At 37.6% G+C, this 24,927-nt stretch overlaps 1 protein-coding gene across 1 annotated transcript in view; it reads left to right on the forward strand.

Annotated features, from left to right (window-relative positions):
* The window catches only part of CEP350 (centrosomal protein 350), a 148,450-nt gene that overhangs the window by 52,624 nt on the left and 70,899 nt on the right, over positions 1 to 24,927 (forward strand). Inside the window, exons 14-22 of the mRNA XM_077763223.1 lie at positions 1,332 to 1,495; positions 7,256 to 7,442; positions 9,602 to 9,822; positions 10,402 to 10,565; positions 14,908 to 15,018; positions 15,441 to 15,581; positions 17,526 to 17,662; positions 18,469 to 18,591; positions 23,732 to 23,901. Of these exons, the coding sequence (XP_077619349.1) occupies positions 1,332 to 1,495; positions 7,256 to 7,442; positions 9,602 to 9,822; positions 10,402 to 10,565; positions 14,908 to 15,018; positions 15,441 to 15,581; positions 17,526 to 17,662; positions 18,469 to 18,591; positions 23,732 to 23,901 (1,418 nt within the window). The remainder of the gene's footprint in view (positions 1 to 1,331; positions 1,496 to 7,255; positions 7,443 to 9,601; positions 9,823 to 10,401; positions 10,566 to 14,907; positions 15,019 to 15,440; positions 15,582 to 17,525; positions 17,663 to 18,468; positions 18,592 to 23,731; positions 23,902 to 24,927) is intronic.

Below are 24,927 nucleotides of genomic sequence, written 5' to 3' on the forward strand. Positions count from 1 at the left end.
CAAATGAGAACTGTGGTGTGACTCTTAGTTTTGTTTGTTTAAAGACACATGTAGAGGCTGCATAACATAGTGCTTATTAAGAGCATGGGCTCTGGATCCAGACCATCTGGGTTTAAATCCTGGCTCTCCTCATATTAGTTGTTTGTCTTCAGGCATACTACTTAACCCTCCCTGCTTCAGTTCCTTCTCTGTAAAATAGGGAAAATAAATTGTTCCTGCTTTATAGTATGTTATGAATATTCAGTGAAACACATAGTACTTAGAACAGGGCCTGGCACATAGTAAGCAGAGTTCAAGTTAAGTCAGTCTGTGAACACCTAGTAGAGGAGGGCATCGGGAAACTATCCCATGGTATACTAATGTGAGAGGATTAAGAAATGGTTTTCTGTGATCAGTTGAAGATGACCAGGTAGATCCTTGACTCCATGATCCCAAGTAAATCAGTAATTTTTTTTCCTAATTCGGAGACCATCTAAACTTCGCAAGCCTTTGAAAAATAACAGTATTATAATATTAATATTTATTAGACACAATGTGCAAGGCACTGAGAGAACTGAGGGGACTTTCTTATAAAAAAGAACATTATGTTAATGTTACTTGTACACAGCCCTATAGTAAGTGAATCAGACTTTGCCAAGTGAGAATTTCCTTCCTAAATTTTGTTACCATATAAAATAGTCTGTAATTACTCACATTTAGTATAATTTTCTTCACAAATTACATATTGTAATCCCTATAAAATTATTGGATGATCTTTCAAAAATTAGTTATATCTGGTTAGACTAATAAAAATATTATTAAAATTAAAGTGGGCAAAGTATAGTTTTAAATTTTGAACTCTAAAGAAAAGATTAAAATTTTTTAAAGTTTATTCACTTAGAGAAAGAGAGCACACATCTGAGTGAGGAAGGGCAAAGAGAGAGAGAGAGAGAGAATCCCAGGTAGGCTCCACACTGCCAGCAGGGAACCCAGTGCGGGGCTTGATCCCACAAACCGCGAGATCATGACCTGAGCCAAATGAAGAGTCAGACACTCAACCAACTGAGCCACCTAGGCACCCCTATATTTATTTTTTTAAGTGTCTGAATTATCCATTTTTACTGGTTTCACGTCAGTAGATAACTCCCTTACATTTTTCGCAGTAATAAGTTAAGCCATAGGGAACAATCTAAGCTTATGGTAGTAAGAAACCAGAAAAGAAAAGTGGAAGGCATCTTCGATTATTGTTATATTCTCCTTGGGATTAAATAAATTTGAAAACATCTATAGCCTTAGAGGTGTCTTCAGGCTTTTTATTCATTCTTTAACCACTATCACTTGTTCTTTTGCAGTACCGGAGCTGGCAGTTTGGGCCTTCAGGAGGACCATTGTAGCAGAAGGGCTGCCTATGATCTGTCCTCTGTGGACATTACCTCCCAGCGCTCGTCAGGGGCCCAGTCTGCTGCGTCTTCTCGCTCATCTGCGTCTTCTAAAGGGAAGAAAGGAAAAAAAGAATGTAAGTGGAATTCTACTTGGTGACTTTTTGTCTTACCATTTTGTGGTAGTGATCTGAAGTTATAAATAATTTAATTCCATAAGTAGTTAGGTGCATTTCTTTATGATAAAATATAATTAGTTTTCATATTTTTTATCATTACAACAATGCCTTTTGATATAACATTATAAATCCTTTGTATAATACAAAAAATACATTTGCAATGATAAAAAAATTAAGCATTATAGATAAATAGTTGTAAAAGAAGTATAAGCCCCCATTGATCCCTCTGGTCAGAGATAACTATTATTAACATCTTTGGTGCCTGTTTTCCCAAATTCCCATAAAACCATGCATACACACACACCTTTATTTAAAAAACAGAAATGAAATAATTTAGTTTTGCAGCTGCTTTAAAAAAAACTGTATAGTGTATCCTGTACATTTTGAGGATAATTAAATATAATTCTCCTTGTCTGTAAAATACAATTTCCTTGTCTGTAAAATAAAGATGATTTCAGTAGATGATATCAATAGATGCTTCATATGGTAATTTTGGAACCTTACGTGAAATTAACATATAATGTGTACATCCCAGTCAGTACTTTGCACAGTTGCTGGTCTTGCACTTGAAATATTTTTGGATAATTGAGGCGAACACCTATCCGTTTCTTCAGTTCTACTCTTGGCTATAATTTGCTTTGTCAGCCTAAAGGTGAGAAGATACAATAATTAGGCAAAACCTTTTTAAACTGACAGGAGGCCCCTAGAGGATTATTTTGCTTCCAAAATTGTTTTTTCTAATTGTATATTGAGTTAAAAACAAAACAAAACAAAGAACAGAGGTGGAGGAAAAATCAGTAAAAAATGGAAAACTACCTAAAAATTAAAATCACCTGTAATTCCTCTACTTGAAGATAACCAGTGTTAATGTTTGTTAAATTATTTTTATTTTAATAATTGTGGTAAAATGTACATAACATAAAGTTTACCATTTTAACCATTTTCAGGGTACACTTCAGTGCCTTTAAGCACATTCACATTGTCGTACAGCTGTCACCTCTGTCCAACTCTGGAACTTTTTCACCTTCCCATACTGAAACTCTGTACCCATTAAACAATAACTCCTCCCATTCTCCAGTCCCTGCAAACCACTATTCAGCCTTCTGTTTAGGAGTTTGACTGTTCTAGGGACTTCACATCGTGCCATCAGACCGTATTTGTCCTTACTGTTGGCTTAGTAGCCTAATGTTTTCAAGTTTCAGTCGTGTGGCCATATGCGTGAGAATGTCCTTCCTTTTTAAGGCTGGGCAACATTCCAATGTATGTACAGACGTACAGATGTACAGATGTATGTACATCTACATTTTGTTTATCCATTCATCATTTGATGGACATTCTGGTTGTTTCCTCCTTTTGGCTCTTGTGAATAATGCTGCTATAAACATTGGTGTATGAATAACTGTTTAAGTCCTGCTTTTAGTTCCTTTGTGTATAGCCAGGTGCAGATGAAATGGTATATCCAAGTTTAACTTTTTTGAGGAACTCTGCCATCCTGTTTTCTGTAGTGGCAGGGGTGTTTTACGTTTCCATCTATAATCCATAAGGGTCCCAGCCTCTTGTCCACGCCAACACTTGTTTTCTTTAATCTTTTTTTTTTTGTTTTTTTTAAGTAGTAGTCACTCTGATGAGTGTAAAATGTTAAGATTTTTAGTAAAAATCCTTCCAGACAATGTGTAGGCATATGTAAATAGGAAATGTTACATGGATGGAATCATGTTGTTTCACATGCTGTTTTGTTCTCTCAGTGGCTTACATATAGCTTTTTCAGTCAGTAAATATGGATCACCCTTTGTAATGACTATCTGATGTTTTATTATTTAAATATATTGTAATTTATTTAGCAAATTCTCTGTCCCTGAACATTTAGGTTAGTCTCTTTCTTTTTTCCATTATGAACACTGCTGCATTGAATATCCTTCTAAACATACCTTTATGCATTAATCTAGTTCTTCCTTTAAGGTAATATGCTAGAAGTGAGATAATGGAGCAAGGAGTGTGTCATGATTAGAATTTGGATACATTGTGCGGGGCCTGGGTGCCTCAGTTGGTTAAGGGTCCAACTCTTGATCTCTGCTCAGGTCATGATCTCATAGTTTGTGAGTTTGAGCCCCATGTCGGGCTTTTGCTCTGACATTGGAAAGCCCGCTTGGGATTCTGTCTCTCCTTCTCTCTACCCTTCCCCTGCTTGTGCTCGCTCTCTCAAAATAAAACAAACTTTTAAAAAAAGGGAATTTGGATACATTTTGCCTAATAACCCTTCAGAAATTTAATGCCTAAGTTTATACTCCTAATATGAGAATGCTAGGAGAAATTATTTCTTTAAAAAAAATTTTTTTTAATGTTTTCTTTATTTCTGAGAGAGAGCATGAGCAGGGGAGGGTCAGAAGAGAGGGAACACAATCTGAAACAGGCTCCAGGCTCTGAGCAGGCTGTCAGCACAGAGCCCAGCATGGGACTTGAACCCATGAACTGAGATCATGACCTGAGCCAAAATTGGCCGCTTAACCAACTGAGCCACCCAGGTGCCCCAAGAGAAATTATTTCTTAATCATTAGCCTAGCGTAACTCTCTTCTAGATTGTTCTGAAAGTTTTTGGTGGGAACATTAGACATCATTTTACCAACACTTGCCAGTGTCTATCTTTTCTTGTGAAATACTGATGCACTTGGATAGGCTGTTTCATAAGTGTTCTGATATAAAAGAGCCCCACAGTTCCATAAATTTGGGAAATGCTTTTGGAGTGAAATAAGCTTCTTTCCTACAGGACTTATCAACACATTTAATATGCTAACTGCGTTATTTATTTTAGGATGAGAATGAGGCAGCTGTATGAAATATTTTCCAAATTTATTTTATCACAGTCATTTCTCCCATCAGCATGTTGGGTCATTTGAATTCAGCTGAACACAGTTTGCGATATGCTGAACTTGCTCAGTTCTTTTATTTTGCAATATTTTTGCTTTGTTTTTATTTTTATTTTTTGAGAGAGAGAGGACATGCATGTGCACACTTGTGCAGGAGAGGGACAGAAGGAGAGGGAGAGAGAAAATCTCAAGTAGGCTCTGTGCCCAGCATGGAGCCTGTCACCACAGAGCCCATTGCCATGGAACCCGATGCCACAGAGTCCAACACAGGGCTCGGTCTCATGACCTTGAGATCAAGACCAGAGCCAAAATCAAGAGTTAGAGAACTGACTGAGCCACGCAGGCACCTCTGCTTTATTAGTGTCTCACCTAAGATTACTAACAAGTTGTTGATAAAGCCTAGATAATGACTTCTGACTCCCAAATCCAGCTTACTTTCTACTATAATATATTGTACAACTTAAAATATTATGATATATTGAATATGAGTATAAGCAATATGATTCAATACAGGTTTTTAAAAATTACTAAAGTATAATTAGATGAAGTACAGGTAGTGTTTTGTGACTTTCAGTTTCCCTGATCCCCCCCTTACAATGCCTTAAAAAAAAACACAGCAACCCTATGTAACGTACTTTATACTGCATCATTTAAAACTTAGTTTCTCCTATATATCCAAGTTCTAAAATCAGGGTAATTTTTTTTTGTATATGCTCCATCTAGTGGTGAAAAAGAGTGTCCGCCTGTTCATACAAAAATCTCTCAATGTGGTTGAAAGTACTTGGTAGATTAAAGTGATAATCATACGAAAATAATTTTATCTTAATTTAACTTTAAAATGTATAAATATACTCCCGTTTGGCAATCTTTTAAAGTAGGGACAAATATTTTCTGTGTATATGGGTTGGAGTTTGGATCTTTCTTGCATAGACTGTTGTATTGTCTACAATTTCTAGTTGTTTGAAGTCAAAAGTAATTTTTAAATTGTGTACTGATTTTCAAAGACATATTAAATGAGTGAAGAAATTCATTTTTATTTTGGAAAAATTAGAGATACCCAGTATTAGCAGCTTGCTTTTAGCCTAGGGATCATAAATAGATTTTAGATTATAGAGTTCATTCTGACGGACTGCTAATTCCTTAGATTATTTGTGTGTTTTTACGCCTCTCCCGCCCACCGTGTGGTAATGTTGTCAGCATATCTAATTCATGGTACACATCTTTACATAGCATCCTAGGATGAATTGCCATGAATGAGGTGAAATTTTGGAGTCAAAGGGAAACAAAAATTATTTTTATGCATCTTTTAAGTTGTCCTCCAGAAAGGATGTATCAGTTTGCACTCCCATGAAAACAGTGTATGAGTATCCTTTTCTGTGTGCGCTGAATAATACTCAGGGCTTACAAATATTTGCTAATCTAATAAGGAAGAAATGGCATCTTATTTAGGTGTTTTGCATTTCTTTGATTGCTTTTTGGGCTTAATATTTTTCATATGCTATGATTGTTTTCATTTTTCCTTATTTATTTATTTTAAATATTTATTTTTGAGAGAGAGAGAGAGAGAGCACGAGCAGGGTAGGGGTAGACAGAGAGGGAGACACAGAATCTGAAGCAGGCTCCAGGCTCTGAACTGTCAACACAGGGCCTGATGTAGGACTCAAACTCATGAACCTTGAGATCATGACCAGTGGTGAAGTCAGACACTTAACTAACTGCACCATCCAGGTGCCCCTCATTTTTTCCCTTTTTTTTTTTTAATGTTTATTTATTTTTGAGAGCGAGAGAGAGTGTGAGCAGGGAAGGGGCAGAAAGAGAGGGAGACATAGAATCCAAAGCAGGCTCCAGGCTCCAAGCTGTCAGCACAGGGCTTGACTCAGGGCTCAAACTCACAAACTCTGAGATTGTGATCTGAGCTGAAGTCGGACACTTAACTGAATGAGCCACCCAGGTGCCCTATTTCCCTGCCTTTTTTTCCCCCCTGCTTTTTTTAATATAACAAATATTTTTCCATGTTGCTATTGATACACATATCATATGCACTGGACTTAAAAGTCATGAGATGAAGCCTGTGTTTCTGTCCAATTTTTGTTCTTTGACCATGTATCCTCTGGTAAGTTATTTAGCCTCGTAGATTTTTAGTTACCTCTTCAGTAAATTGAGCAGATGGTATTCAGTTCATGAGACGTAAGAGCTATAAAGTAACATGTGGAATGCCTTTTAAATTACAAAGTGTATTTTAAATGTACAAGTTACTATTATCTATGTAATTTAGACAACTCTTCAGTTGTTGGAGGTTTAGGTTGAAATTTAAAAATTTTAAAGTTATACACTGAGTATCATGCATAATTTTTGTTTATTTCAATAATCTACTTAAGATACTCCGTGAAGTAAGATTATTCTGAGAGAATATGACCAGTTTTATGAATCCGGCTATGTGGTTCTTGTCATAAAGTTCTTCACAATGATTGTGTAGTTTATTTGGCATTGATACCATTTTTCTCCCACTTCTGGGTTTTATCCTTAAAAAACTTCTTTTTGGTTACTTTTTCATAGGGACAGTGTAGTACCTCATTCTTGCATAATATGCTTTTTTTTTTCTTTTAACCATTTAAGAACACTTTCTTTTTTAACAGCAAGTGGGGGATATTAATGGAAGAAACTTCAGTCTCCTTAAATGGAAGCAGAAGGATGGACTACTTCATTTTATATGTGAAAAATAACTTTTAAAAATAAGCTAATTTTTAAATCTTCTGATCTGTATATTTTATTACTTTATTGAAATCTAGGTATCAGTTGTTTCTCAGAAGCTTCTAACATTGGGAATCAGCTTTATAAGAAATTTGCTTTACAGGGCTGGATTCACTCACTGGAAATGTTCAGAACTCACTTCTTGATGAGGAGAAAGTGCACTCTGGCTCAGAACGTGGCTCTCATCAAGGAAAGAAATCTGGGCCCAGTAGCAAACTTTCTGTTAAAGATTATGAGCAGACGCTTGACACTGATAGCATTTTAGAGGATCTTTCTGGGCATTCTGTGAGGTAAAGTAATATATGTTTTATACTATAAATCATACTTCATTAAAGTTACAATATCCTTGATGTTCAAAGAATCCATTCAATAAATTACTGTATTTTCTGAATAGACTTTGTGGTTTGGTTCATAGTTTGGGTCTTTATATTTTAGAATATGGTCATCTCTCACCTAAACTATGATAGCCTCTCTAAGGAGTACTCTTCCTCTATGCACAATCCACCTTTCTATTCTAAATGCTGTTGCCACAGTTGTTATGTTGACTCATCCTTTGAACAAGCAACTGCTCTCCTTAGGGTACTCTGAGAGCTCACAGGTACTCTGCAGATGAACTCCCATGAACTCAGCGTTACTTGAAGTGTTTCACTATGCTGTCACAAACTGTCTCATTTCCTTGGTCCATACACTCATGGTTTTTCTCGTCTGTGTTCTTCTACTCTTTCAACGCAACTACTTAGCATCCTTTCGTCTCATTGTTTATTTCTTCTTCAAACTTTTCTCTCCTGCTCAACTTCCTTGATAACTCAAGGATCTCACTTTTCCATTGATTACAGAGTTTACATACTCTTTTTTCGTCTTTTTAATATGCTATAGTATACATTTAACCTGTTGGGTACAAATGACCTTCAGTTATTGCTTCATTTACAGTTTCTATTCTTTTACCCATGTGGCTTTTTTTTTTTTTTTTTTGAGAGGGAGAGAGAAAGAGTGGATACGTAGATGTGTGTGAGCAGGGGAGGAGCAGGGGGAGATGGAAAGAATGTGGGATCTTAAGAAGATTCCACACTTAGTGTGGAGTCCGACACTGGGCTCGATCTCACAACTCTGAGATCATGACCTGAGCCGAAATCAGGAATCCACACTCAACCAACTGAGCTACCCAGGCGCCCCAGAAGTGTCCAGATTTTTAAAAACTCATTTAACCCATTTTTTCCTTAGCTTATTTTGCTGTACTTTCTGTCCCCAAGCTCTTTAGCTTTTTGTTCTTTTTGTTTTGGGGGAAACTTGTTAATATGATTGGAAACATAGTTTTGGAAATACTAGTCTAGGTAAATCTTCTCTGCAGAGCAAATAAAAAATTCAGCTTATAAAACTAAATAAAAATTCAAGCAGAGAACTTGGTTTGGATATTGTGTTATAATTCTTTCTTGGAAATCTATTAGAAGAAATAAAACTCTTTATCTTCCATGAATGAAGTTGTCACTATTGGAAATAGTATTTCTCTAAATCATCAGTAGTAAATTAAAGGTCACTGTAAACAAGTGAGTACCTCTTAAGACCACTTTAATTCAAATATTTATGTGTTGGGTATAAGAGAAATGTCTACCTTTGAAAACTATCTTTATTAAAGCTAAAAGTAAACTTGTATACTATGTTAGAAAATTGTTAATGTGCTAACATGCTTTATAGAGTACCTTAAGTAATTTATTCAATAAATGAATGTTTAGTGCTTGTTATGAGAAATAGTAACTTTAATATGAGCCTAATGTCTCACTGGGACTAGACCTGTGCCTTCTGTTGAAATAAATACCTTGAGAGTTAATTCTAGTTAGACTGCTTATGAGGGATTACTTCATGTTAGAAAGTTCAGGAAAGAACTTTAGCATTAAAAGGTGGATGGGAACAAATGAATATATATGAAGTACATATATATATGCTGTGACTCTGGGTTAAGAGGAATAACAAAAGAGAAGTTTGTCATTTAATTTTTAATACAAAATAATACTTCATTCTCGTTCAGAGATATTCTAAGACATTTTTATAAGACAGGCTGACTTTACCTTTTATACATGGCCATAATTTTATTGCTGTGTAAGGTCTAAGTATTTTAGAAGGCTCTGCCTCCACTGTAATAAGTGATTCATTATGCATGAACATTGTAGAGGAAAGAGTTAAGTGCCAGTTCACTTGAGGCTCCTTTCTGTTCTGTCATTTTGGGCAGGGTGTGTGCCTAGCTCCTTCACCTCTGCAGATCTAGCAGTTAGAGATGGACTCCTGGCCGTTCACTCAGCATGGCGACTCTGTTGAATGATCGGAAACCTGAACCACAGCCTTTAAAAGCCAGTGTTTAAATACAGAATGTAATGCATGCTGTTCTTATGAGTTGTTTAGCTGGTTCTTGAAGTAGTTTCCTTTCTCTAACGTCTTTATAAAACAAAACTTCTAGTGTCTCATCAGACAAGGGAAGATCTCAGAAAACTCCAACTTCTCCCCTATCTCCAAGTTCCCAGAAATTGTTGCAGTTTGACCTTCCAGGAACTTCATTAGAAAGATCTAAATCCTCGGTAATAATGCCTTCATCTGGAACAGGCTTTAAGCCTAATGCACCTTTTACTGATATGAACCCTTCTGCCAGCAGAACGCCCTCAGAGATGGCCTCGGCACCAGGCAAGTAGAGCCATGTAGTTGTGATTTAAAATACCATTTTTTCCCCTTAAAATCCTTGTTCTTTCAATCGAACCTTAGGGAAATGTTATCTCAAGTGAATGCGATACTTTAATACTTTTTGAAGTATTAAAAACTATGCAGGAAAAGAAGTACTGAAAAGCATGACAGATTCAAAGTAGTGATTTTTCCCATTTTACCAGTGTTAGTCAAAACACACCTGAAAAATGTACATTGTGTTATTAATAAGCCACTGTCTTTCCTACAATGGAAAGCATACTCTTTTTGGTTCTTATTTATTTAATTTTAGAGAGAGAAAAAGAGAGCGAGAGTAGGGGAGAGGGACAGAGGGTGAGAGAGAGAATCTTAATAAGCACGCTCCATGCTCAGCGCAAAGCCCCACATGGGGCTCAATCCCATGACTCGGATCACGACCTGAACCGAAATCAAGAGTCTGAAGCTCAACCAACGAAGCCACCCAGGCGCCCTCTTTTTGGCCCTTACAATGAGCAGTGAATACCAGAAATCTGAGATATTGTTTCACGTGAACTTTTCCATTTGACAGTTATTTATGCCTTCCAGGTTCTAAGCGCTTTTCTCCTGCTGGCCTCCAGCATCGGATGGCGGCAGAACTCAGTTACTTGAGTGCCATTGAGGAGTCAGTGCGCCAGCTGTCCGATGTGGAACGAGTCCGAGGCATATCACTTGCCCAGCAGGAGAGCGTGTCTCTGGCTCAGATCATAAAGGTATTTGTGGAGTTTTCTTCTTTAGTTTTCTGTGTTCTTTCTCTTTTCTATTTAAAATAGTTCCAGTGATGAGGTAGACGACAATGATAGCAACAACACACAAAACTTTAACCTGGCAAGTAGAAAAAAATAGTGTGTCATACATCACCTATAAATAACCCTGGGAAACTATCACACAAAGAACTAAAAAGAAAATTCAGCATCTGATATTTGATTTTTTTTTTTTTAATGTTTTTATTTATTTCTAGGAGAGAGAGAGAGAGACAGCGTGAGCAGGGGAGGGTCAGAGAGAGAGGGAGTCACAGACTGAAACAGGCTCCAGGCTCTGAGCTGGCAGTCAGCACAGAGCCCGACGCGGGGCTCGAACCCACAAACCGCGAGATCATGACCTAAGCGAAAGTCGGACGCTTAAACGACTAAGCCACCCAGGCGCCCCTGATATTTGGCAATAGAACATAATTCAGTCACTCTCTCTGAAATACTTTATTTTCCTCATTCTCTAGTTTTCTAATGACTGTGAAAAGCAGCTAATCAGACAGCTCTCAGGATTGTTTTTTTTCACTGACAAGTCAGAGATGACTTTTTATTTTTGTTTTTGTTTTTAATGTTTTATTTGTGCCAGAAAGAAAAGTTTGTGAGGTCCAGGTATTTGGTAAAGCCAGGATAATGTGGACTTCTCCTTAGCGAATAAAAATCTAATAAAGGTCTACGTAGTGTTCCTACTGGAAGTTCTGTGTGTTATCTTTAAAAAAAAAAACAAAACAGTATTTACAACATAATAAAATATACAGATTTTAAGTGTTGCATAGCTTGATTGGTTTTGATCAATGTAACTACTACCCTAATCAAAATATAGAACACTTCTGTCACTTGAGAAAGTTCACCCACGGTCCTTTTCAGTTAATCCCTCTCCTGGAGACAGTTACTGTTCTGATTCCTGATCACGGTGCTTTTTTTTTTTTTTTTTGGCCTGGTTTAAAACTTCATATAAAGGAAATCTACTTTGTGCTCTGTTGTGTCTTTGCTTATTTTATATGACAATGTTTTCAAGATTCATCCATGTAGTACCCATTGTTTTGCTTGTGTTGACTTTGGGCTCAGTAATATTCCATTGATCGGTGTCATACAGTTTGTTTATCCCTTCTTTTGTTGATGTATGTTTGTATTACTTCCAGTGTGGGGCTATTATAAGTATTCCTGCTGTGAATATTTTTTATAACTCTGTATTCCTATGTTTTCATTTTTCTTGCTTTAATACCCAGGCGTGTAATTGCTTCAAGTGAAAGTGTATGTTTACCTTTCTGTGAGTCTGTCGTACTGGTTTCCAAAGTAGTAGTAGCAGCGTCTGACTCTGCTGGAGCAGCCCCCTGTCCCTGCTGCCGTTTGCTCCTCTGGGCACCCTAGTGAGAGTGAAGTAGTACCTCGGTGTGGTTTTAATTTGCGTTTCTTTTATGACTGACAGGTTGATGATCCTTTTGTGTATTTATTGCATTCTTACATCCTCTTTTGTGAATAATCAGATTTTTTGCCTATTTCGTAATAGGGTTGTGTATCTTTTAATTACTGAGTTGTAGAAGTTCTTTATGTATTCTAGAAACAAGTCCTTTTCAGATATATTTCAAATACTGTTTCCCAGTCCTTGGCTTTCCTTTTAATTAAAAAAAATTTTTTTGTTTTGCCTTTTCATTTTTAAACTGTATTTTTTGAAGTGCAGAATATTTTAAGTTTTAAGAAAAATTTTTTAGTGTTTTTATTTCTTATTGAGAGACACAGAGAGATAGAGCATGAGCATGGGAGGGGCAGAGAGAGGGGGAAACACAGAATCTGAAGCAGGCTTCAGATTCTGAGCTATCAGCATAAAGCCGAACGTGAGGCTCGAAATCTCAAACTGTGAGATCGTGACTCAAGCTGAAGTCGGACGCTTAACCGACTAAGCCACCTAGGCGCCGCCAGAATATTTTAATTTTAATGAATCTAGTTTTTAATTTTTTTCTTTTATGGTAGTGCCTCTTGTTTTCTAAGAAATTTTTGTCTACCCTAAGATATTAAGATACTGTCATAAAAATGTTCTTTTATGTTTTTCCGAAAAGCATTACAGTTTTGGCTTTTATAATTTAAGTGTCTGAACCCTCTCAAGTTAATTATGGGTGTGAAGAAGGGACCAAAGTTTATCTTTTCCTCCATATAGATTTTTGGTTGTTTCATCACTATATTCTTAAAAAGACTTAAATTACCTTGGCACCTTTATCAGCAATTAAGTAGTCACTTATATGTAGGTCTGTTTCTGGACTCTGTTCTTTGCCATTGATCTATTTGTCTATCCTTAACTCCAGCACCATCCTGAGTGAGTCGTGAAATCAGAGTGTAATTACTTCAACTTTGTTCTTTCTCAAGATGATTTTGGCTATTTTAGTTGTTTTTTTGTTTTTTCGTTTTTTTTGCACTTCTATATAACTTTGAGAATCAGTTTATCAGTTTACACACACAAAGAATAGAAAAGAAAAAAAGGCCTTGTATGATTTTGATTTGAATGGCAATAAATCTATAGATGATTTCCAAGAAAATCTAGAAATCTCAAATGTAAGCCCACATTATTAAATGGTATTTTCAAAAAATTTTTAAAAAAAGAACCTATAGATTAGTTTGGGGTTGACTTTACATCTTAACAGTATGGCATTTAAAAAAAAATTTTTTTTCAATGTTTATTTATTTTTGAGAGAGAGAGAGAGACAAAATGTGAGCAGGGAGGGGCAGAGAGAGAGAGAGACACACACAGAACCTGAAGCAGGCTCCAGGCTCTGCACTGTCAGAGCCTGACATGGGGCTCGAACTCACGAACTACGAGATCATGACCTGAGCCAGAGTTGGACACTTATCCGACTGAGCCATCCAGGTGCCCCACTATGGTGTTTTTAAATTCATGAATGTGATATCTCTGTCTGTTTAGGTTTTAAAAATATTTCAGCAATGTCATTTTCTTACACATTTAGAAAAAGTTTTTAAAGTTTATTTTACTTATTTTGAGAGAGAGAGAAAGAGAGAGAGAGAACGAGAGAGAGAGATAACATAGGAGGGGCAGAGAGAGGAACGAGAATCCCAAGCAGGCTCTTCACCGTCAGTACAGAGCCCAATGTGGGGCTCAAACTCACGAACTGCAAGATCATGACCCGACCCCAAATCAAGAGTTGGTCGCTTAACGGGGCGCCTGGGTGGCTTAGTCGGTTAAGCGTCCGACTTTCGCTTAGGTCATGATCTCGCGGTTCGTGGGTTCAAGCCCCGCGTCAGGCTCTGTGCTGACTGCCAGTTCAGAGCCTGGAGCCTGTTTCAGAGTCTGTGACTCCCTCTCTCTCTGACCCTCCCCTGCTCACGCTGTGTCTCTCTCTCTCCTAGAAATAAATAAAATATTTTAAAAAATATATCTTTAAAAAAAAAAAGCCACCAATTTTATTTTCCAATTTTATTTTGTAATTGTTCCTCACCAAATACCTAAAGACTGTTTTTTATGTGGAATTGTCCCATACTTTGCAAGAAGTTCAGTATTCCTGCATCTCTCCCAACAAGTAACAGTAGTTCTGTCCAGTCATGACAGCAAAACCTCTCCAGATATTTCCGGGTGTTCCCTTCAGGAGAATGGGGAGGGACTTGTAACACCTTGGTTAAAAATCATTGGATTGGGGAAATGACCTCATAGCCATGCTTATCTAGAAATCCAAAGAAGAATTGAGATTTTCTACCATTTTAGGACTATATTTATAATTGTGGGCTTTCATATTTGTGCAAGGCATTATATAACTTTATATACAGCCTTACCACCTTTAGAAAACTTATATTTAGTACTAGTCCAGAAGAAATGAAAAAATAGAAGTTTATAGATAGCGTTGTATGGAGTTATGGAAACGAAGGGTCCTGGTGAGAAGGAGACCTTTTCTGGGACATTTTTATGAAACTTCTCCTTCAAAGCCAAAATAAAGGAATCATAAAATTCTGAGATGTGAAGTGTTATCTTTATTTTTACACATAGGACATTTTAATCCCTTCTGAAGAGTTAGGTACAATCACTTTTGCTTTCAAGCCAGCTTTTTTTTAGTATGAGTTCGTAGTCCTGTGTGCCTTGGAAATTTTTTATATTACTACATTATTTGACACACAGTAAATGGTCATTAAGTACTTTGATAAATGATAACTGATTTGTGTCCATCCTATTTGCTGTCTTTGCTTTAAGTTCTCATTGTTTGCTTCAAAAAATTTGTGTTAGGAAAATAGCATTACGTGTGATATAGTCACCATGTGAACATAGCTTAGCATCTTAGAATTAATAGTTGATCATTTTTTTATTTTGAAGGCACAGCAGCAACGCCATGAAAGAGACTTGGCCCTTTTGAAACTGAAGGCTGAACAAGAAGCTCTGGAGTGTCAGAGACAATTAGAGGAAACCCGAAACAAAGCAGCTCAGGTACTTATTTTTGCAGCAGGTACTGGTTCTTTATACCTAAATTTGTGTCTTTGAAATGATGTTAGTATTCTTTTAATTATACAGGAGTAAAAAAAAAATAATGCTTTTGTATATTATGCCATATGGGGTAATATTATGTCATTTGATTCCCGTGAAATAAAGTAGTCAGGATTTATCCCCAATTTGGAGAAGTGGCAACTGAGGTACATAGTAGTTACTTGTTTAAAGAAACATCAACCCGTGAACACTGGAGTTAAAAATTAAACACCAGCAGTGATTTTAAGAGTCTAGATTTTAAGACAGGAAATCCAGGTAACATTTGATCCATGATACAATTTTACAAATTAAAGCTAATTTGGGGGTGGGGAGAGACTGTGGCATAACATAACATAAGCTCTCTTTGTACTCCTTTTTGTTTTCAGGTCCATGCGGAATCATTACAGCAGGTGGTCAGATCACAGCGGGAAGTAACCGAAGTCCTGCAGGAAGCAACTTGTAAAATAGCTGCTCAGCAGACAGAGACTGCTCGCCTCACCACAGACGCAGCTCGCCAAATCTGTGAAGTGAGAGCTATTGAGAGCCCTTTTCTTTTCAGTCATGCTGAGTGAATGTGGTCTTCACAGTAATGGGTTTCTAACATCTAACAAATACATACTTTAAATCAGTGACTTTCAGTGGAAGCCACATACTATTGAATTAAGAGGCTCCATTTATTGAAGTATGTTGTACATGTGAATGATATAGAGGCTGGAAAGAAAGATGGAGAAACTCTAAATGTCTGCCCTTGAGTAAGCTTTTAAAAAATATATTAATTTTATAAGGCACGGGTGGCTCGGTTGGTTAAGTGTCTGACTCTTGATTTCAGCTCAGTCACAGTCTCGCTGTCGTGAGATGGAGCCCCGCATCAGGCTCCATGCTGGACTTGGAGCCTGCTTAAGATCCTTTCTTTCTCCCTCTTCTTCTGCCTTTCCCCTACTCTCTCTTTCTCACATACATGCATGCATACATACATACATACATACATACATACAGAATCTTTTTAAAATGTATATATATTGATTTTATGATGTAGAATTTACAAACAAAATATATCCACTTTATAATTTGATGAGTTTTGACACATATATAGATATATTTGTCAAACAGATTTAGATACCATATCTATATATTTCTATGTCTTAGCTATCTACTTATTCCTGTAAACACCACCATAATCAAGAAATAGAATACAGTTGACTCTTAGGGCACCTGGTTGACCCATTTGGTTGGCCGTCTGACTCTTGATTTTGGCCCAGGTCATGATCTTGTGGTTTGTGGGATCAAGCCCGGTGTCAGGCTCTGCACTGTTTTGGAGCCTGCTTGGGATTCTCTCTCTGTCTCCCCCACTTCCCCCTCCTCTTGCCACCCCCCTCAATAAATAAGTAAATACACAAACTTTAAAAAAGAAAGAATACAGTTGACTCTTGAACAACCTGGATTTGAACTGTAAAGGTCAACTGCAAATTTTTTTGACAAATACAGTATGGTACTATAAATGTAATTTTTCGGGGCGCCTGGGTAGCTCAGTCGGTTAAGCTTCCAATTTCGGCTCAGGCCATGATCCCACAGTCCGTGGGTTCGAGCCCCATGTCGGGCTCTGTGCTGACAGCTTAGAGCCTGGTGCCTGCTTCAGATTCTGTGTCTCCCTCTCTCTCTGCCCCTCCCCCGCTCATTCTCTGTCTCTCAAAATAAAGACATAAAAATTTTTTTTTAAATGTTATTTTTCTTCCTTAGGATTTTCTTCAAAACATTTTCTTTTCTCTAGCTTGCTTTATTGTAAGAATACAGTGTATAATATATAACATAGAAAATATGTGTTAATCAACTGTTTATGTTATTGGTAAGGCTTGTAGTCAACAGTAGACTATTAGTAGTTCAATTTTGGAGGAGTTATCCATGGATTTTTTAGTGCAAGTGGATGTTATTAAAAAGCCATGAACCTACTGTGTTGGGTACTGTGGGGTTGTGCAAATAAGTATATTTTAAGAAAATTTTAGACAACATTAACAAAGATTTCAAAAACACTTCAAGTGGTCAAGGCAGTGATTGAATAAATACCAAATGAGTAATACATGCAGCAGATGCAGCCATGGCTAAGAGTAGGGAAAATACTTCACACTGTAGGTCAGAAAACAGATAAGAAGTAGTAATTGAATTGATCCTTGAAGGAAGATTTAATTTTTGGTTTACTATGGCTTATTATATGACTTGAAGATTTTATCTTAATTCGTAGATTGCTGTAGCTGGATGAAACCTTAGAAATCATGTGGTCCATCCAACTATTTTTATAAGGAAGCTTTTGAGACTAAAAGAGTCTAAATGACTTGCCCACAGCATTTTACCTATTATGGCAGAACTAACTTGCTCTCAATTCAGTGGTCTTTCAAAGACAGTATGCTCCTCAGTTTTCTGTGATGTTACCTTTTTTAAATGTTTACTTTTTTCTCCCTGTGTGTGTTCCTATTTAGATGGCAGAGTTGACTCGAACTCACATCTCAGATGCCATTACAGCTTCAGGAGCTCCCCTGACAACGCTATATGACCACCAGCGGCAGCATACTCCAGACTTCGTGAAACAGCTGAGGACCAGAGCTGAGGCAGATAGGTTAATATTCAGTCGTTCACAAATATGCAACGAGTATCTGCTATATCCCAGGCACTGTTGTGGGTACTGGGAATATATTTATGGACCTACAGTGTGGTGGGGAAGGTAGATATTGTAATCAAATATTCACTTGAGTGAATTAACACTGACCCTAAATTAAAGTGTTACAAGAGAGAAGAACATATGTCCCTGAGATATGTGACAAAGGAATTTGAATAGCTGAGGTGTTACAGGACATCAAAGAAGGTTTTCCTGAGGAAGTAAAGGTATGGGGAGATCTAGTGAATAAAAAGGAGTGAGTGAGGTAAAGGAGATAAAGAATAGGCAGGTCAGTACATGCAAAGCTCGGAAGAGAAAGTGAGAGAAGACTAGAGTAACTGGAGGCAGAAACCAAGGGGAGAGTAGAAGATACCGCAGGGATCAGGTATGGTAGGGCACTACAGACCTACAGGGTTTTGGGGTTTATTCTAGGAGCCATGAAAAGTCACTCGAGAATTTTTTAGGCAGCCTGGGTGATGTGATCATGTTTGTGTGTCTCTTTTTCACATCCACGGTTTGACCACCTTTAATTCATAGCTTTTAAGTCTCTATTTACATTTATTGATACTTGGGGTGATTTGTGTTTATTTCTCATAGCAGAAGATACTCCTTTCTATGTGTGAATACCTTTCTCAGATACTTTGTAATAGTTATTTCAGAATTTCTGTTTATTCAAGATTTTATCTCATACTGATGTTAAATGGTTTTTAAAGCCCTTCTCTTATAAGAGACTTTAAATGTTTAATCAGTTTTTATTGTCTTTGTAGGAAAAGTCCATCTGTTTCACTCTCACAGAGTAAAGAAGGGACCCTTGACTCAAAGCCTCAGAAGTATTCCTCTTCGTATGATAGTTATTCTGAGTCATCAAGATACAAGAATCATGATCGAAGGTAAAACCAGTGTGATTTAGTGAAGTCTGATAAATGGCTTAGACATTGCTTTTTCTTTTTAACTTTTCATCTCATTTCTTTAAACGAAATAGTGTTTTCCTCTTCAAAGTTCGGACTTCCCCCATTAAATTAGCTGATTTATAAAATAGTTGTTCTGTGGTGATGTAATTAGCATTCCTTGAGAGCCTACATTGCACAAACACTACATAAGTCTGTTTTTCCTACATTTAATTTTAACCACCTTCCAAAACAGATATTGCCCTCATTTTATAGTAGGGAACAGAGGCTCATGAAGTTGCTAGAAACTCACTGAAGGTCACAGAGATAGTGGCACACCAAGGAATTGAACCTTGGTTTATCTGACTCCAACATCTATATTTATTATACTTTGCTTTGCTTTGCTAACATCCGTATTTCTTGACATTACTGTATGTACTAATTTTTTTTTTTTAAGGNCCTAGCAGTGCTATTGCTGGGTCATAGGGGAGTTCTATTGTTAGTTTCCTGAGGAACCTCCACACTGTTTTCCAGAGGGGCTTGTATGTACTAATTTTTATCATTATGAAAGAAGACTGAATACTTTTCATTGGTTCTTGCATGGTATTAACATCTGTAGTTTTCAATTCTGTCCTTGGATTAGAATATTTTTGAAGCCACTTTTCTAGCCTTCCTCAAGGTAGGATACCACATTGTCAAAGTAAAACCTCAGTTAAAAAAATTAAGTCATGAGGGGCTCCTGGCTGGCTCAGTCAGTTAAGCATCCGACTTCAGCTCAGGTCATGATCTCATGGCTTGTGGGTTTGAGCCCTACATTGGGCTTTGTGCTGACAGCTGAGAGTCTAGAGCCTGCTTTGGATTCTGTGTCTCCCTCTCTCTAACCCTCCCCCGCTAGTATAGTACTCTGTCTCTCTGTCTCAAAAATAAGCAGCATAAAAAAAAATGAGGTCATGAGACTAAGACACATTATTGTGGGAAATTAAGCATCTGCTATTATCTCTCAAGCTGTGTGACTTTAAGCTTCACTGACACTTTGTTCATTTAGGCCGTCCACTGTCCATTGGGTAACTGCAGGGGATTCCTAACAGGTTTGCCTGTTCTCTTACCTTTTCCCAGTCTCTGAACAACCACATGGTAACTCAGTGATTTTTCTAAAATTTGCAGTCAATTTGTTATCCACCGTTTGAAACCTTTGGTATTCCTTTAGGGCCACTCAGTAGAGCATGAAAGTGCCTTTATTATTGACACTTCGGTCCATACCAGCCCTTCTCTTGGCATTTTCCTTTTCTTCATATTCCACTGATTGTAACTACTCTAACTTGATTCTCTAAAAGACCCATGCTCTCTCTCTTTTCTACCATTACATATGATGTACCTTTTTTCTAGACCTTCTTTCCTCTGTTTCATTTAGTTTACTTTTCCTTCCCCTCTAAGAATCAGTCTGCTCTAGATATGCCTTCTGTGTGTTCTCCCATGGCACTCCAAAAATAACTGTTACAGCCTTTACTGCCTTCTATATCCTGTCCTTTATTTGTCAGTTACAGACTAGACTAGAACTTCTTTGAGTTCTTCATTTCCTTCACCCCCAAAAGAAGCCCTGTATCCATTAGCAGTCACTTCTTCTTTTTTTTTTTTAATATAATTTATTGTCAAGTTGGCTAACGTACAGTGTATACAGTGAGCTCTTGGTTTGAGGGTAGATTCCTGAGATTCATTGCTTACATACAACACTCACTGCTCATCCCAACAGGTGCCCTCCTCAATGCCCATCACTCATTTCCCCTCTTCCCCGCCCCACCATCACCCCTTAGTTTGTTCTCTGTACTTAAGAGTCTCTTTTGCTTTTCCTCCCTCCCTCCCTGTTTGTAAGTAGTTTTGCCCCTTCCCCTCTCCCATGGTCTTCTGTTAAGTTTCTCAAGATCCACATATGAGTGAAAACCTGAAACCTGTCTTTCCCTGACTGACTTATTACACTTAGTGTAATACCCTCCAGTTCATCCCCGTTTCTGCAAATGGCAGGATTTCATTCTTTCTCATTGCCAAGTAGTAGTCCATTGTATAGATATTCCACATCTTCTTGATCCATTCGTCAATTGATGGACACTTAGGCTCTTTCCATGATTTGGCTATTGTTGAAGGTGCTGCTGTGAACATTGGGGTACATGTGTCCCTATGCATCAGCACTCCTGTATCCCTTGGGAAATTCCTAGCTGTGCTATTGCTGGGTCGTAGGGTAGTTCTATTGTTAATTTTTTGAGGAACCTCCACTCTGTTTTTCAGAGCAGCTGTTAGCATTCACTCCTTATGCCCTCTCTTCTCTAGGCTCTGGTAACTACTAACCTGCTTTGTATTTCTGTTCTCTGTGGATTTTGTCTCTTTTAGGCATTTCATATAAATGGTATCATACAATGTGTGGTCCTTTGTGACTGGCTTCTTTGACTTAGCATAATGTTTTCAAGGTTCATCTATCATGTATTAGTATGTTATTCCTTTATGTGGCAAAATAATATTCTCTTGCGTGGATATCCCACATTTTATTTACCAACAGTTGATGGATGTTGGATTGCTTCCACTTTTTGATTATTACATATTGTTGTGGTGGTTTTTTGAGAGAGAGAACATGAACAAGTGAGGGCAGAGAGAGAGGGAGACGGAGGATCTGAAGCAGGTTCTGCACTAAGAACACAAAGCACGAGGTGGGGCTTGAACTCGTGAGCTGTGAGATCATGACCTGAGCTGAAATCAAGAGTTGGTTTTAACCAACTGAGCCACCCAGGCTCCCCTGTTTTTTGGCTATTATAAATATTGCTGCTATGTACATTTACTTAGAAGTTTTTATGTGGACATACATTTTGATTTCTTTTGGGTATACACTTAGAAGACAGATTACTGGGTCATATAATAGCTTTGATTAACTTTTTGAAGAATTGACAAACTGTTTCCAAAACAGCTCCACTTCACATTCCCACTGAGAGAATAAATTTTTTCACATCCTCACCAGCACTTGTTATTGTCTTTTTTTTATTAATTTTTTAAAATGTTTATTCATTTTTGAGAGAGAGACAGAGACAGAGCATGAGTTGGGGAGAAGCAGAGAGAGAGGGAGACACAGAAACCAAAGAAGCCAAAACAGGCTCCAGGCTCTGAGCTCTGAGGCTAGCTATCAGCACAAAGCCCAGCATGGGGCTCGAACCCGTGAACTGTGAGATAAGACCTGAGCCAAAGTCGGATGCTTAACTGACTGAGCCACCCAGGTGCCCCTCTTTTTTATTATAGCCATCCTAACGAGGACTGCAATCCCTAGAATTTAGCACACAGTAGGCTGGCAGTCTGCTGCATGTTTATTCAGTGAGTGATTACTGGTACATAACTGCTGAGTGGAATAATTGAGGTTAATCCCATATCCTTCTGACTCGAAAGCACTTATTATCTCCTGCATTATAGGATTTGTACTTTCAAAATGTTGTTAAACCAGACCTATAATTGCACAATATTCTGATAAATAGTATTTTAGAAACATGCACAAGAAAACTGTATAAACACAGATACAGGGGTGACCAAACCTTCCTTAGGAGTGAGAAAAGGTATCCACAAGCACTTCGCAGAAATGATACTTGAACTGAGTCTTAAATTAGTTCATTAGGCAGACAGGGAAGGAGGGGCATTTTAGAAGAGGAGATAGCTCATGCACAGGGTCTCAAAACACAGCTTGTGATTGGCTCTATCTCTCCACGTATATTTAAATGAATGAATAAACTTAAGGAAAGCAAAGTGGGGAGAAAGGAAAACACTGACCTCAAAAACAGTTTCACTGAAAGCGTCCAACTTTCACTTAGGTCATGATCTCACGGTTCGTGGGTTCGAGCCCCGCGTCGGGCTCTGTGCTGACTGCCAGCTCAGAGCCTGGAGCCTGCTTCAGATTCTGTGACTCCCTCTCTCTCTGACCCTCCCCTGCTCGCGCTATCTCTCTCTCTGCCCCCTAGAAATAAATCATTAAAAAAAAAAAACAAACAGTTTCACTGAGCATTTGGAAATTAAAGGCTTAAAGTCAGGGGAAGGACAGAGCTAGCTGATACAGATTTGAGGCTCAATCTAAATGACAGTAATTAAAATTATAGAGATGCATAAGATTACCAAAAGAAAGTATGTGGCATAAAAGAGAAATGGATCAAAACCAAAACACTGGGAGTCACCATCATTTTAAGGAAAGCCAGGAAAATTTAAAAGGAAGTGAAAGAAGCAGAAAAACTTGTTCAAAAGAAAGGAGAAAAAGCAGCTAAGAGTAGAATCAGGGAGTGTAAGAAAGGAGAGTCTTTTATTTGACATTTAATTTTGATATTTCTTTTTTTATTATTTTTATTTTATTTTTGAGAGAGAGGGAGACAGAGCATGAGCAGGGGGAGGGGCAGAGAGGGAGACACAGGCTCTGAAGCAGGCTCCAGGCTCTGAGCTGTCAGCACAGAGCCCGATGCGGGGCTCAAACTCACAAACAGTGAGATCATGACCTGAGCTGAATCGACACTCAACCAACTGAGCCACCCACCCAGGTGCCCCAATTTTGATATAATTTCAAGTTCACAGAAACGTTGTAAGAATAATACAGAGTTAATATCTTTTATCCACATTACACTGATGATAACATTTAACTACATTTGCTTTAGCAAGTGTAGGTTATAAAAAAGGAGATAGAGATCAACACCATATAATGTTGCAGAAGTGTATGTGTTAGATTTGGCAATTCAAGTTTAGGTAGAGGTTACAAGAACAGTTTTAGTAGAATAGTTAGGATCGAAGCAGATTGTGTTTAATTGTGGTATTGATGAAAAGTTGAAACAGCCAAGTAGAAGCCCCTTTTCCCACTAGCTTGATTTTAAAATGAAGGAGAGAAAAAGTGATAGCCTGAGAATCATGATTGCCTCCCATGACTATTTAAGAGTAAAACCTTCCTCTCCCCTACTCATCTTCCCTAAAACAGTTTCTTCTCAGACTTCTGTCTACTTAGCATTTTGTGTTTTGCATTACAGCTTTCATTTCGTATCTTGATCATAAAGCACATTCCCTTAGTCAAATAAGTTTACTTTGAAGTAATGAAACTTACTTTATCAGCCCCCACCCTTTTTTTGGTTTGTTTCCATAACATCAGAAGTAGCAGTGGTAGCAGCCGTCAAGAAAGTCCCTCAGTTCTATCTTCTAAGGAAAATGAGAGGAAACTTCATGGTGAGAAGATGGAGAGTTCTATTGATGAACAGGTTCAGACCGCTGCAGATGATTCTCTACGAAGTGACAGCGTACCATCTCTTCCTGATGAGAAAGGTAAGGTTCCTTGCATGTGTATGTACACTTATTTGTTTGGGGAAGCTTCCAGAGCCCTTTGGGATGTTTGTGGCTAAGCTAGTTGATATGCTTAGAACATGATTGTGTGTGTGTGTGTGTGAATCTATTAAGTGTATCCAGGTGAAACTATCTCAAGGCTACGTGTGTGTGTGTGTGTGTGTGTGTGTGTGTGTGTGTGTGTGAATCTATTAAGTGTATCCAGGTGAAACTATCTCAAGGCTACATGTTATGTCAGTAACCCTTGCCAGTATTTTAAACACGATTGTGTGTCATGTTCCTAACAGGAGGCGAAGTAAATCTAGGAGAGCATGCATGTGAATGGAAAATAGATATTAAAAAATTACTTTTATCCTATTATCAATATATATTATAATCATAAAAACAGAATACACTATTAGAACTTTACATTTTAGACAATATAATAAGGATACAATTTCTTATAAATAATGACATCAGATACAGTAACTCAAAATTCATTAGTTACTTCTTCCTGGATCATAAACAAGAGGTGTATCCTTATCAGATCATGGGGAGTAAATAACACAATGAAGAAAACAGAATTTAGAGGCAGATGACACCTTTAAGGATTTTTTTAATGACTGGCTCATAAGCAGTGTATATGATTAATGGTCTAGAACTGGAGTCTTCAGAGCAGAGTGGACAAGGCAGTGTTTAGATAGAGTGCAAGAGGGAGACTTTTCAATTTTGATTTTTCTCATCCCTTAAATTTTTGGGGGTAAATTTTATAATGAATATAATTTATGGGTAAGCAGTCTATAGTTAATGAATAATTAACAGTTAATACAAATCTTGTTAACCAGAAGTAATTAATACAATCTACCTAATGAATATAGATCTTATTATCCAGAAATGGGGTGCTGCTATAACATGAAAACTGTGGAAATGGCTTTAGTGTGTAGTGAGTAGAGGCTAGAAGAGTGTTGAGGTACATGTTAGAAAAAGCCCACATTGCCTTGCAGAGACTGTTGTCAGGAGTATGGAGGC

Source organism: Crocuta crocuta, unplaced genomic scaffold (genome assembly GCF_008692635.1).
Source record: "Crocuta crocuta isolate KB4526 unplaced genomic scaffold, BGI_CrCroc_1.0 scaffold3, whole genome shotgun sequence".
Classification (NCBI taxonomy): Eukaryota; Metazoa; Chordata; class Mammalia; order Carnivora; family Hyaenidae; genus Crocuta; species Crocuta crocuta.